Genomic DNA, 13,618 nt, shown 5'->3' on the forward strand with positions numbered 1-13,618 from the left:
GGCCTGTTTATTTTGTTTTATAATTTTATTTTTTTATTTCTTTTTTTGTATTTTTATTTGTCGCTGTTGTTGTTGTATTAGCTTCGTTCCCATTTACGCAGCGCCAATGAAAATGCACTGCAATCCAAGTTGAAAATAAAGCTGCACAATTACATCATCATGATTTCATCGCTCGAACGGCCACAATGTCAATTTTCAATTTGAATTGAAATTTAAATCTAGAGTTGTGTTGAAAATATTGAGTGAAATATTTAATGTTCGAAGTCGAAGTCCCTGTGTAATAAAGTAGTGATTGATAAGGCAAACGGTTTATTTGGAAAGAGATTACAAAAAGCCAGCCGTTAAGGATTTAGGAAATGGAAAAAAATGTTATTTTTTTAATAAACAATTTTCATTGCAAGTTAGTAGTGATAGTTTGAGGTTTTACAAGGAAACACCTCTCATTACCCCATCATTGTTAAGGGAAAATAAAAAAGAATTTTTAAAAATTGAGCCATTGTCTTTATTTGTTTAACTTCATTTGTGATATAAAATCTAAACTTAAATTTTTTATTTCCTTGCAGTTGGTAAATATGGAGTTGGACACGGATCTAAGTAAAATACAAAGTGAGGAATTGCTAAGAAAAATGGTGAGTAAATTAATCGCTACATTTTTGATTTTAATGAATTCCGTAAAATCTAAAAATTTCGATAAAAGGTAGCATATCTCTAAGTAACAAGTAACAGCTTTGGCCGTACTTTTTTACCCTGCACCATTGGGAAGGAACTCGAAAATTTTCAAAAAAAAAAAAAAATCCGTCGAGAAATACCCCTCAAATAAAAACCTTTAGGTTTGGCTATACGATGATGTAATGCTGGATAAGAAATTTTTTGTCAAATAAGTAATTCGAAACAATTCCAGTGAATATCATCAAAATACCTAATAAAGGGAGGTACCGTTGTATGCATAGACAATTTTCCGTCATAAGTTGTAGTACCCATTACGAACCTCAAATACGAAATTTGACGCAATTCCAGTGAATAATGTCGCGAAAATCCTGGAAATACCGGATATCTCGGGGTAGTGTTAGTGGGTGCTTTACTAAAACGTAGACATATATAGACAATTCTCTTCCAGGGGGTAAAGTACTCAGAGGGAACTTGTGTGGATTTTCAAACTATTCCATTAAAATTAAAAAAATTGGCTTAAATCATGAAAATACCGAGTATCGGGGGCACCATTATATGGTGGACTTATATAAAAATCGTTTTCAGGGGATAAAGTACTTGCAAAGAACTCTTGTGTAGAATTTCAGAGATTTCCACTAAAAATGTGGCTAAAATCATCAAAATACCGAATATCGGGGGTACCGTTATGTGGATGCTACATGATATCGTGGACCGATGAAGCCCATTATCGAACTTGAACTGCCTGCAGACAAAAGACTGATCGGTGCAAAATTTTAGCTTCCGATTTTTATTCGTTTTGACTGTAGCGTGATTACAATAGATATATAGATAGATAAATATATATATATATATATATATATATATATATATATATATATATATATATATATATATATATATATATATATATATATATATATATATATATATATATATATATATATATATATATAAATTATTTTGATGAGTTACTATGATGAGTTACTCCATACTATGCATGGTGGAGGGTATAAAAAGGGTTTTAAGTTCGGCCAGGCCAAACCTTTTTATATCATCTTCCATAATGTTTATTTAATTATAAACAAAATAATTAAAAGAGAAGAATGTGCTAATTTAGAATATCAATCAATCAATATTTATTGTAGCAGAAACCACATAAATACCGAAAATTGGGAGGATATACCTAAGTGTGTGGCCAATTTAAAATTCCAATCAGCCTACATATAGTACAAACCTTTGTGCCCAATTTTAAAGCTTTAGATTAAATAATGTGGACTCTATCGTGATTTCATGATGTTATTCTGATCAGAAATATATATGTTTTTTGGGGTCTCCGACGAATATTTATGTGATTTAACAATTAAGAAAAGTTATTACATTTTCAAAATTTTGAACTTTTGCTTGGCTTTATGTAATTTACTATTTTTCAAAATCTTATTCATTTGTGAGGGAAGTAACAGAACGAATGCTTCGATGGGGTGTTGTATAGCATTTTTTAGAATTATTTATGATATATTTATTGAAAGTATCAATAATACTTTGGATCTTTTGTGAGAGAGGTAACGAAATAAATTGGGCGATTTATGCAATGTGTTACATCGGCACCGAGTATGCTTGTCCGACTAAAAAGCAGATGGTCACAAGTTCAAGACTGCCTTGGCAAACGAAGAAAGCAAATAATAAAATACGATGAGTTGTTAACAGTTGTAAAACTTGTAAAAATCCTTTGTGGTCAATGTTGGAATGAAATTCGTTAAGAATTTGAAAAGGGTTTTCTTTTCGTACTCCCTTTCTCTGACCTATTGCAGTCAGAAGACCTTTTGAAATGTGGAATTTTGAACTTAACTTCCACTCGTTGAGGTCCATTAATTCATTGTCTGTAATTTAGTTTTGAAAAGAAATCGACGTTTATAATGTTACATTTAACATTCATTTTTCCATACCTACCCCAATACAAGTGGCGCCCAAGATATTAAACTAACCAGGATATTTTACTTGTTCTTGTCTATCCATATACGACATAAAGTTGAATTTTCAAATACTGAAAGAAAACAACAACATTAATTTTGGATTATTATGTAAATATTCACAATTTTTGGATTAACTTTGATTGTAACCCTCGTAAAATACACAAATCGATAAAAAAAATCAAGAAAATACAGTTATTAAATTATATTAATGACATTGTTGCAATGACAAATATGAAGTATATGCATACATACATGTATACGAACATATATTAAATATCCAAGAACAATGATAACAGCATCTTCCTGACGTAATATCAAAGTAGGAGAGTTGTTGTTTGAGTTGTCTGAAGGTGGGTAGGAAGCTGGGCTAGGTATCAATTGAAAACAATTGAAATCAATTACCTTCACGCACACGTCCAATTCAATTTCAATTTGAATGTCGCTTGAACTTGAATAATTTACGGTTGTTTAACAATTAGAGAATAGCCAGAGAATTCAAGCAAGAAAAGCGACAACAACAACCACTAGCAACTATTTACCCCCTATAAATCTCTATTGATTCATCTTTATACACATACATACCTACATCTCAGATGACATGCAAATGTATGTCACGCGTTCGCCATCAATTGAGATTTGAGATGAGGCATCAAGGGGTTGGCCACCATCACCAACAGCAGCAGCAGCATCATCTTTATCACCATCGTCGTCGTCAAGATCATTGCTGAGATTCCCAGCAATTTGCCAGACAGTTAAAGTGAAGCGACTCATTAGAGTGGCCCACGCTTTGGAATGAACAGCATTGCCAACAACAACTGCCACAACAAATCAAACTGCGTTTAGGGCGGCAGACAATCTGCCGTTAAATCGTTCCATGCCGCTCGCAAATGGTTATGAATTCTCCTGCATTTATGGAACAAATCGATGATCATTCATTGATCGCCATTAATCTCCATAAATGGAATCTGGCATAAACAAATGTGTAGCGTTTCTTGTTTTTTTATTGCGGCAGGCAGGCAGACAGACAGACTTTTCTTTTGAAAAGTTGATGACTATATTTCATTTGATTAAAATAAGGCAGTTTTTAATACCCTACGCCAGTGATGGAGGGTAAGAGTTATCAAGTGAAATAATATCGCTAAAAATGGGCAACAAGATTTTGGAGGGTGGAAAAGCTCAATGGGCGATGGTAGAATTTGGTAAAGCATTAAGACTTAAAAAGTGAAGTTTGCATATGTTAATAGGGCTCTGATTTTAGATTTCTTAGAGATTTCCAATTACAGGGTGAAATGAAAAAACTGCAAAAAAGTCAAACGCGATCTTTTTAATTTTTTTTTTTAAATTTTATTGAATGAAAGCAAAATATGTCGGATATAGCATCAATAATTAGAATAAGTTTAGATTTGTTCGAATTAGTCACCATTGGCACGGATTATGGCCTTCAAACGGCCAATGAAACCGTCACACGCTGCTCGAATGTTGTTCTGCGGTATTTTGGCCTATTTCCGGCGAAGCGCTTGCTTGAGGTGATCGACACTTTGGTATTTTGTGGTGCAAACCTTGCTTTCCAAAATAATCCAGATGCAATAGTCCAACGGATTGGTATCCGGAGATATTGGTAACCATTGTGCGCTGGAAATGAAGCGAGGAACCTAATTTTGTAACCATTCTTGGATATGCGGCCAAAATATTTGCGTGGCCAAGCCTGAATACACCCTCCAGAATATTTTCGCAATAATATTCGGCATTTATTCTGATGCCACGGTCGATTAATACGAGCAGAGAACGACCAATGGCTGTTATGGTGGCCCACACCATCACCATGGCCGGCGCTTGAGTTCTGGTGGCCAACTGAAGGTCCACATTTTCAGCTGACTTCTTTGACAAGTAAACACGATCATTTTGTTTGTTTACAAACTACTGGACAACGAGTGTTTTCTCATCAGAGAAAACCAAATTCGGCAGTTCACCACTTTCGGCCAAGCGAATCAACTCTTTAGCTCTTTTGAGTCTATTTTCTTTCTGTTGCGGGGTAAGTTTTAGCACTTTTTTGAATTTCCATAGCTTTGCCCCGAGCTCATTTTTCAATATTTGCCGAATGGAATATTGTTCAGCTCACGAGCCATTTTTTGGCCACTGCGATGCGGGTTTCGATCAAGTCGCTTCTTTACTTTTCGAATCATTTCTGCTGATGTTGCTGTTTTTTTCCGTCCGCTTCCTTGACGTCGGGCTACGTTACTGGTATCACAGTAACGAGCGATGGTACGAGACACAAAAGATTTATCCACATTTAAATGCTGGAGTGCTCTAACGATAGCCACTTGTGGTTTTCCAGCCAAATAAAAAGAAATCAAACAATCACGCTTGAATTCCATCACGAAATTTTTTTCTGGAAAATTCTCACCAAAATGCTTTTGTACGCTTGTTAACAATATAATGAGCTCTCACTGCAATAATTTTAACTGCTGTCGGACGAGTGGCAACCAACTTAGTGGCAGCAGTCTGAAGTTGGTTGCAGTTTTTTCACCTCACCCTGTAGATTATGTTGGCACAAATAAAATACCAATACACCTACTCGAGCGAATAAATATTGATTCCATCCAATGAGAATTTTGTAATGTAGGGGATTCAATGTTCGTATCGACTGATTCCAACTTTCTCTTGATATATAAAACATCTTTTTTATCAATTTTATTTGGAGTTCTTAAGAATTTCTTAACATGTTTAAATGTTTTTGTCCAAAAAAAAAAAAAAAAAAAACGATTTCATTTAAATTAGTTATTGGAACAACCAACCTCCGCTTGTGCTGCATACAAATATAGTCAATCTTGCATTTATCCATAATTCATTTAACAATAAGAAATCCAATTCAATTCAATTTTTAAATCTACCAATTGAAGTCATTGTGTGATGTTAATAAATTTTAAAAAAAAATCTGATGGGCTTCCTAATAAAACTGAGAGAACATCATCAGCATCACCAGCTGATTAAATAGCAAATCTCTCAAAAGTGCTTGGATCACAACTCAGAAAAACAACAATGACGTAATTATTCATGAGCCGCTAACAATTTTTATAATTTATGAGTCATGGCTTCAGGTTTATCGTCTATTCGGAATGGGTTGAAAACAAAAGGTTTCACTTTTAAGCTGTAGTTTGATTACAAGTCAATGAAGAGACGTAACAAGGAAATAAGTTTGGAATACGCGTATGAAAAAAGTTTTATCAATATTTTCCATTGAACATTTTTTTTTTTGAGTCAACAATTCAAACTTATGTTTTATAATTGAAATTCGGTACAACTATAGTTATGCATATCTCTATTAGAACCAACTGCAATCACGCAATATCGCTCATGTTCATTTTATTCTCAATAAATCCAATGTCACGTACGGTCTTATTACCGTGTACCATAACCAGGACAAACATAACTTTCCTTCACCTTGAGACCGCAGAACTGAATGCAGATTTAAAAATTAAATTTAAATGATAAATGTGTTCACGCCACAAAATAAATAAATGATTTTGTTTATTTTGTTAAGCATTTTTTGGTGTTTCAATTAATATTAATTAAATTAAGCGAATATGACATAATGTGAATTGAAATCGTATTACGTATCACGGTATGTCGGAGAGAAATCATTGCAGAAGTGTTTGTTATTTTTTTTGGCAGATGATTTAAGAACGTTTAATAGGAATTATTAAATTCATTAAAGTTTGTCTTCTTCATGGACTCTAAATTTAGCTATTCATTTGTTTAAATATATTTACCTTGTGAAGGTCATTCAGTGTGCAAATATTTAAGACATTTTTGAATAATTGAGTTTTTTTTTTCTAAGGATATGAAAGATTGAATATTGTTGGCATTGATTTGTTGGCACACCATAGTGATTTTGTTAAAACGAAGTTTATTAATTAGAGAGAGAGCGAGAAACAAAGCAATGTCTACCAAAAAGTAAGACAGGGATATTCATGGTTTCGGTGGCTCTTTTCCTGCCTTTATCTATTTTTTCTATCGTCTTGTTCCAATGACAATCCCTGGTGTAATTCAGGGGCATAAATAGAATTAGGCCAACAACTATCCAACTCCGTCCTCTAACAATATATCTATATTACTACAAATCTCCTGACAGAATAAATCCAGGATACCATCAACAACTATCTCGCTCTCTTGAAGTTTAATTTACTTTCATAAATCTGCAGCTATATCTCCCTAAGTCTGCAGTATTATTCTTGCAACGTGAACACCGGATGTCAAATTGGAGAAAACATTGGGCGCCAATTTTAACTATCTTTATCTCTTCGGTAAATACACTGGTTCTATTTGGGGCAATGAAAAGAGAACGTATATACGATGCCCTGTGATTTAGAATTTGACTTTTCTGAAAAAAGAAAATAAATTTTTAGACATTATTGATTTATCCAACTGACTCTTTGGATGTGGGTAAAGCAACATTCATTGGAATATACAGGGTGAGATGAAAAAAACTGCAATTAACTTCAGACTGCTGTCATTTCTAAGCCACTCGTCCAACAGCTGTTAATATTATTCCTGTGACAGCTCATTATATTGTTTACAAGCGTACAAAAGCATTTTGGTGAGAAGTTTCCGGAAAAAAAGTTATTCGTGATGGAATTAAGCGTGATAGTGTTATTTCTTTATATTTGGCTGAAAAATCCATGATTGACTATCGTTAGAGCACTCCAGCATTTAAATATGAATAAATCTTTTGTGTCTCTTATCATCGCTCCTTGCCGTGATACTGGTAGCTTAGCCCGTCGTCAAGGACGGAAGAAAACAGCAACATCAGCAGAAATGGTACGAAAAGTAAAGAAGCGACTTGATAGAAATCCGCGTCGCAGTGGCCCCGTTCAGAAAGGAAATATACTCAAAAGTGGTGAACTGCCGAATTTGGCTTTCTCCGATGACAAAACATTCGTTGTCCAGGAGTTTGTAAACAAACAAAATGATCGTGTTTACTTGCCAAAGAGGTCAGCTGAAAATGTGCACCTTCAGCTAGCCACCAGAACTCAAGCGCCGGCCATGGTGATGGTGTGGACCGCCATAACAGCCGATGGTCGCTCTCCGCTCGTATCGTATAAATGTCGAATATTATCATGCAAATATTCATTGGACACGTAAACATTTTGGCAAAAGACCTTGGACATTCGGTTACAAAATGAGGTTCCTAGCTTCATTTCCAGCGCACAATGGCCACCAAAATCGCCGGATACCAATCCGTTGGAATATTGTGTCTGAAGTATTTTGGAAAGCAAGATCGGCACTAAAAAACACCAAAGTGTGCAAGTGCTTCGCCGGGAATGGGCCAAAATACCGCAGATCAACATTTGGGCAGCGTGTAACGGTTTCATTGGCCGTTTGAAGGTCATAATTTGTGCCAAAGGTGACCAATCTAAACTTATTCTAAAATTTGTTGCTATTTGCGACACTTTTTGCTTTCAGTCAATAAAATTTAAAAAAATGTAATGACTTTGTTGCAGTTTTATTTTTCTCACCCTGTATATATATGAAACTTACTTCCCAACCTTGATTCTCATACCAAATTTCAAGTTTTTTGCTCCTTCTGTTCGCATAATTGAAGTTTAGTACAATTTTAGAATTTTTCTTAACCTTAAAGTTCGAATATCGATTTGGTACATCTATCCTGTATTCTATTATTGCCTCTCATTTTAAATGTCAGAATTCTAGAACATTCCATTTGTCCAATGCAAAGTATTCAATTTTTAGTGCTTTTCGTACCCCTTTAGTACGAATTTCCAAAAACTCAACCTTATTACACGCCCACGCACCAAAACTGAGCCACGTGCACAATTTCCAGAAGGAACTACAAATTAAAAAAAAATCAATACGAAGAGGTGGACATGATAAAGTAATTTTCTGCCATTGGCTGTAGTGCCGATTGCGAATTTCAAATACGACATTTAAAACAATTCCGGTGAATAATGTCGCTAATATCATCAAAATACCGAAAAAACGTACCGCTATATGTGGGGTATGCAAACACGTGGACCTACATAGACAATTTTCTGTCATAGGTTATAGTACTTATTATGAACGTCGGACAAACAGACGGACATCGATAAATCAAGAGTATTTTGAGGAGTTAAAAAACTTAATAACAAAGTAAATATACCCTCCATAAAATGGACGAGGGTATAAAAAGGCGAAATGTATGGCGGAATGTCCTTTAATACACAATTTCAAACCCAAACTCCTATACCAATATCCTGAAGCCCTAATACACTCAGAATTTACTATGGACCCTTTGATTATTGCATGAAATTTTATGATTTTTCAATTTTCAAATCTTTACACTTTACAATTTTGCTAACTTTTTGTTGGGAAGGTGGTGTGAGCCGATGCTTCTAAACTAATTGAATTAACAATTAACATTTCCGATCGAAATGATTTATGTCCAGTAATCCAATCAAAATGGTCATTATGGCAGGTATCTGAAAACATCCACACCTAAAGCGTCATTTTCAAAGTAGATGCAAAATAAGTCAGAGTTTATCTCATCAAAAAAAGTAATTTTCGGAATAAAAAATTAAAAGATTAATCTGCGTCAACTTTTTCACTGGATAATTTCTACACGAGCAGACAATAGATTTCTTAAACCTTCAAAGTATTTGAGAACAATCTATTCTGCAAAGAATGCTCGGAGAATGGGTATTTGATGACACGAAGACCCGCTAAAAATCGAAATAAATAATTTGAGTCATTATCGATTGACGAGACTACAGCTCGACTTGATTTACTACTCGACTGGCTGGATGGCTGGCGGTGGTTTGTTTGGTTGGTTGGCAGTGATGCTGTCATACCTAGTGGCCAAGTGACGTCATTCAATGCGAAGAATAACAGCAGCAGCAGCGGCACACAAGTGAAAACAACTGCAATTTATTTGTGATTACGGTTGGGGATTTGGACTGTCTGTCCGTCTGTCTGTTCGACTTCTTGTTTATGGACTGGACGAGACTGTCACATAAAAACAACAAAAACAGTGCCAACAAAGCTGGCTGTTGGTTTTTATGGCCGGTGTAGATCACACTTTTTGGCCATGATGTCCATTCAAGCCGTGATATGCGACATGTCATACAACACCGGCACATGTCATTGTGTGCGTGCGTGGGAATTGTTTATGTGTATGACGGCTGTTGGGGCTTTGGATGATTTGTAAGCTGGTGCTGCTGCCTTCACGACGAGCATTAGGTTTCTCAGAGAGTAGCTCTTTGTCGTGTGCCTTCTTGCAGCTCCAAAGAAATTGCCAAGTGAATGAGAATTACAAACAATTAACAATGAATGCTAATTCCTCTATTGTAGGAAATTTGACCTATACACATTAACACGAAAATATATCCCGCGGAGGAGGGGAAGAGGTGAAGCTTTTGCATTGATTGTCACAACTCTAAGCCGTAAATCGTATCAGCAGTCAGTCTTAGATTATGAATAATGGCCCGAAGTGCATTCGATGACATGGCGTAGACCAACCAAACAAACACCCGCTTTTTCCAGACGACTGGTTCGTGTTGTCTGTCGCTTTGTTTAAATCACTTGTCTTGTGGACAGGCGTTTGGGTGGCGTTTGGTTTGGTTGTTTGTTAATTGTTCCACTATTGGCGACCGATAGTTAGAATTCAATGGAAAAACATGTCACCGCGGCAGAAACACGGTGTTGATGAGTTAACTCACCCGAAACCCAGTGTAGGCGATTTTGCCAATACAAAACAGAATCTAAAGCAACAAATTAAGCAGACAAACACGCTTAGCATGTGTGAGCGTGTGTTTGTGCGTCCATGCATATATGGTATATCCCGATATCGGAACAATGACGTGGTGCACAAATTTACATGGAACATTCATCTGTGTTAGCCGGTGAGTCTGTGAATCACTTGGAGAGCATCATCTTTGTAAATGTTCTTAGTCGGATGATGATATTTCATTTTCTAAAACTATTCCTAATAATGGAAATTCAATACTTGGATGTGTTTTTTGTCTTTCAGAGAGTCTTAAGTTGTGTTTCTGTGAAAGCTAATGATGTGATAAACATCACAGTGGGCTGAAAATGAATATTATTTCAATAAACAAGTGGCATTTGTCAAAATTTTCTAAATTTGATAAAGGGTGTTAGAAATGATTGTGGCGATTGCATCATTATACAGTTTACATATTTTTTGCACAGGTCTCGATTTTTGTGCGTCGTTCATTTAGCTTTTAATACAGTCGTTCCTTTGAGCTTAATTGTTCTTAGAAGCTTTATCACTACTTAAAGATAAATCGTCCTTTTTCGTTCTTCCGATCCGTTTGTTCGAGTGACACAAATTCAAAACCAGAACCCAGATTTGTTCGATTTTACTCGAGATTGAAAAATACCTGATGGCGGGTGTACTCCTGCTTGTAAAATAAGAATAGCTGTCAAAATGTTCTGAGAACGAAATCGAGTAGAATGAATAAAAAAATATTTGTAGAATTTGGCGAAAACACTCTTCAACGATTCATGTGAGTTCAGCAAATACAAATACAATAGCGACATTACAAAATTTTAAAGATAATTGTACAAGAGACGAATTTATTTTGCAAGTTATGATAAAGGTATTTGAAATTGTGACTCTTTGTGGGTCAGAAGGGGTTGGCAGATATGTATCATCTTCACAACAAACCTTGTGTTAGCAAAAATGTTAGAATTTGTGAAATTTGAAGAGAGATGGATGCTTATTTCGCTTTCTTTAAGCGTTTTGTTTTTCGAAATCTTGAACCCTATGTGGGGGGAGGTACTAGAAGGTCAGATCTCTACAGTCTTTATAACAGATCTTGTGTTGATGGAAATATTGAGATGTGCCAAGTTTGAATGGAATCCCGTGTTAATTTCGCGTTTTATGAGTAATCAAAATTTAAAATATCCATGAAATTTTAAATTTTGATTACTAGGAGTTGACCGATATTTTCCATCTTCACTCCAGACCTTGGATTAATAAAAAATGTTGTAATGTGTGTAATTTGAAGACAATCGGATATACATCACATTTTATAAGAGTTATGGTTATTCAAAATGTTGACCCTTTGTGGGGGAGGTACTTGATGGAGTGATAATGTCCATTTTCGCACCTGACTTGGTACTGATGCAAATATTAGGATTTGCAATGTTTTCTCTTTCTCTGCAGTTTATTATTAAGCCATTTTTAATATTGTCCTGATTTTTTTATTTTCCACAATTTTTTGATGTTATTTTTTTAATGATGTAATTTTTAAAAATTACTATTCGTACGAAGTCCACACATTTTTTATTCTCTGGAAGGTTATGTTAAACTTTTCAATTTTAGTTATCCATGGGTAAAATTTTAACAATTTAACTATTTTGAAAGTTTCAAATCTACTTTCCCTGCTTAAAATTTCTACTTCAATCCATAATTTTTTCGGATTGGCCGTAATTTTCATTTTGAATTTGATAAGAATTTTTTGTAAAGATTGAATCCAATTCGAAGTCTTTAAATTTCCAGGATTAGTGATAAGGAAACTGACATATGACTTTCCCCATTCGTCCAAAGGCTATTAGTTTGTTAGGGGCGAATTTGCAGAAAATTTCAAATTTTCACACCAACGTTGACCTTTATACAAAATATTCGATTTACATATTTTGTTGAAACCACATTAATAGTTAATTTTGTGATAGACGATGTTCGGAATGGCAAAACAGTTGGAATTATTTCGTACGTTTTCATAGCTTTAGTAGTTCACCTCATGGTACAACAAAAAGGTGTTCTACCTTACCTGAGCTGCCCGACTCTTTGCCCAAATCAATGATTGGAGGAAACTTAAATTGCGGGACGCGCATTAATGATATTAACCAGATTTACCATGGAAATAAAAGATTGAAAACTTAGGATCATATTTTTCAGAGAACATCCAGGTATCTAATTCATCTTTCGCGCTATTTGACTCATTTTAAAAATAAACAAATAATATTAAATAAAAAAAAAACAACTTGTTGCATAGAATTTTGAGTAATTCTGACAGGAAGCGGGCATAGCCTCAGGGATGTATTTCTCTAGTATTACGAAGCTGTTCTACCTTCTTATTGTACCATGGTTGGTACTAATCAGTACATTTCGCACTCTTATGATATGAAATTGCAACAACATAACTTTTAGTCTCGAGGGGTTCATCCAGGACTATTGGTACAAAACTTTGTACAATTTAGCACATTACGAAACCTTATAGTAAGAAAACCAAAAGTAATTGTGGTTCTTTGGAGATAAGATCGAATTTTGAATATCAGTGAGTCAGAAAATAATATGCAAGCAACTCTTTCGTTATAGGGAAGATTTTGTTCGAAGGTCAGTTCCTTTTCTGTTTTTTTTTTCGAATATTCACTAAGAAATACAAACCAAATTGTGTGTGTGCCTTGGAGCATGCGGCAGAATACTGATCCATTATTCAATGACAATTAAATAATAACATACTATGCTCTGGTAATTTAACTCCATATTCGGAATTCGAAATCTTATCTGTGCAAAAACAAAAGAAACAAAACTAATTTCAAAATATTTGCTAACATTTCAAGAATGTTATCATTTATTGAGGGTGGGCTAATCGATTTCTTCTGGCACATTCCCCACTGTGCAATGCCGGGGCGATATTGTGAATTGATATTTGAAAACTGAGAGACTTTTAGGTGATTCCAAATACAAAGCCAAATGACACAGCTAAACAAACAAACATCGACGGAGGCAACGGCGACGACGACGACGACTTTTGCAAAATTGTATTCTATTATTTTCTTCGTTTTTGTTTTTTTTTTTTCGTTTTCATTCAATCTCTCAACTTTAATAAACTAATAAAAACAAGTGTTGTGGGCTAACTGAATGGCGAGAATGAAAATGGCAATAAAACTGAAATTAAATAAAGACAACAAATGAAAACAAAAAAACAATAACAATAAGCAACACACACTCACACGCCAAA

At 34.8% G+C, this 13,618-nt stretch overlaps 1 protein-coding gene across 1 annotated transcript in view; it reads left to right on the top strand.

Annotated features, from left to right (window-relative positions):
* Nucleotides 1-563: 563 nt before the first annotated feature.
* LOC101891667 (smoothelin-like protein 1) overlaps nucleotides 564-13,618 on the top strand; it is an 82,185-nt gene continuing 69,130 nt past the window's right edge. The window contains exon 1 of the mRNA XM_059121651.1: nucleotides 564-629. Within this exon, the coding sequence (XP_058977634.1) occupies nucleotides 573-629 (57 nt within the window). The 5' untranslated portion in view covers nucleotides 564-572. The remainder of the gene's footprint in view (nucleotides 630-13,618) is intronic.

Source organism: Musca domestica, unplaced genomic scaffold (assembly GCF_030504385.1).
Source record: "Musca domestica strain aabys unplaced genomic scaffold, Musca_domestica.polishedcontigs.V.1.1 2, whole genome shotgun sequence".
Lineage (NCBI taxonomy): Eukaryota > Metazoa > Arthropoda > Insecta > Diptera > Muscidae > Musca > Musca domestica.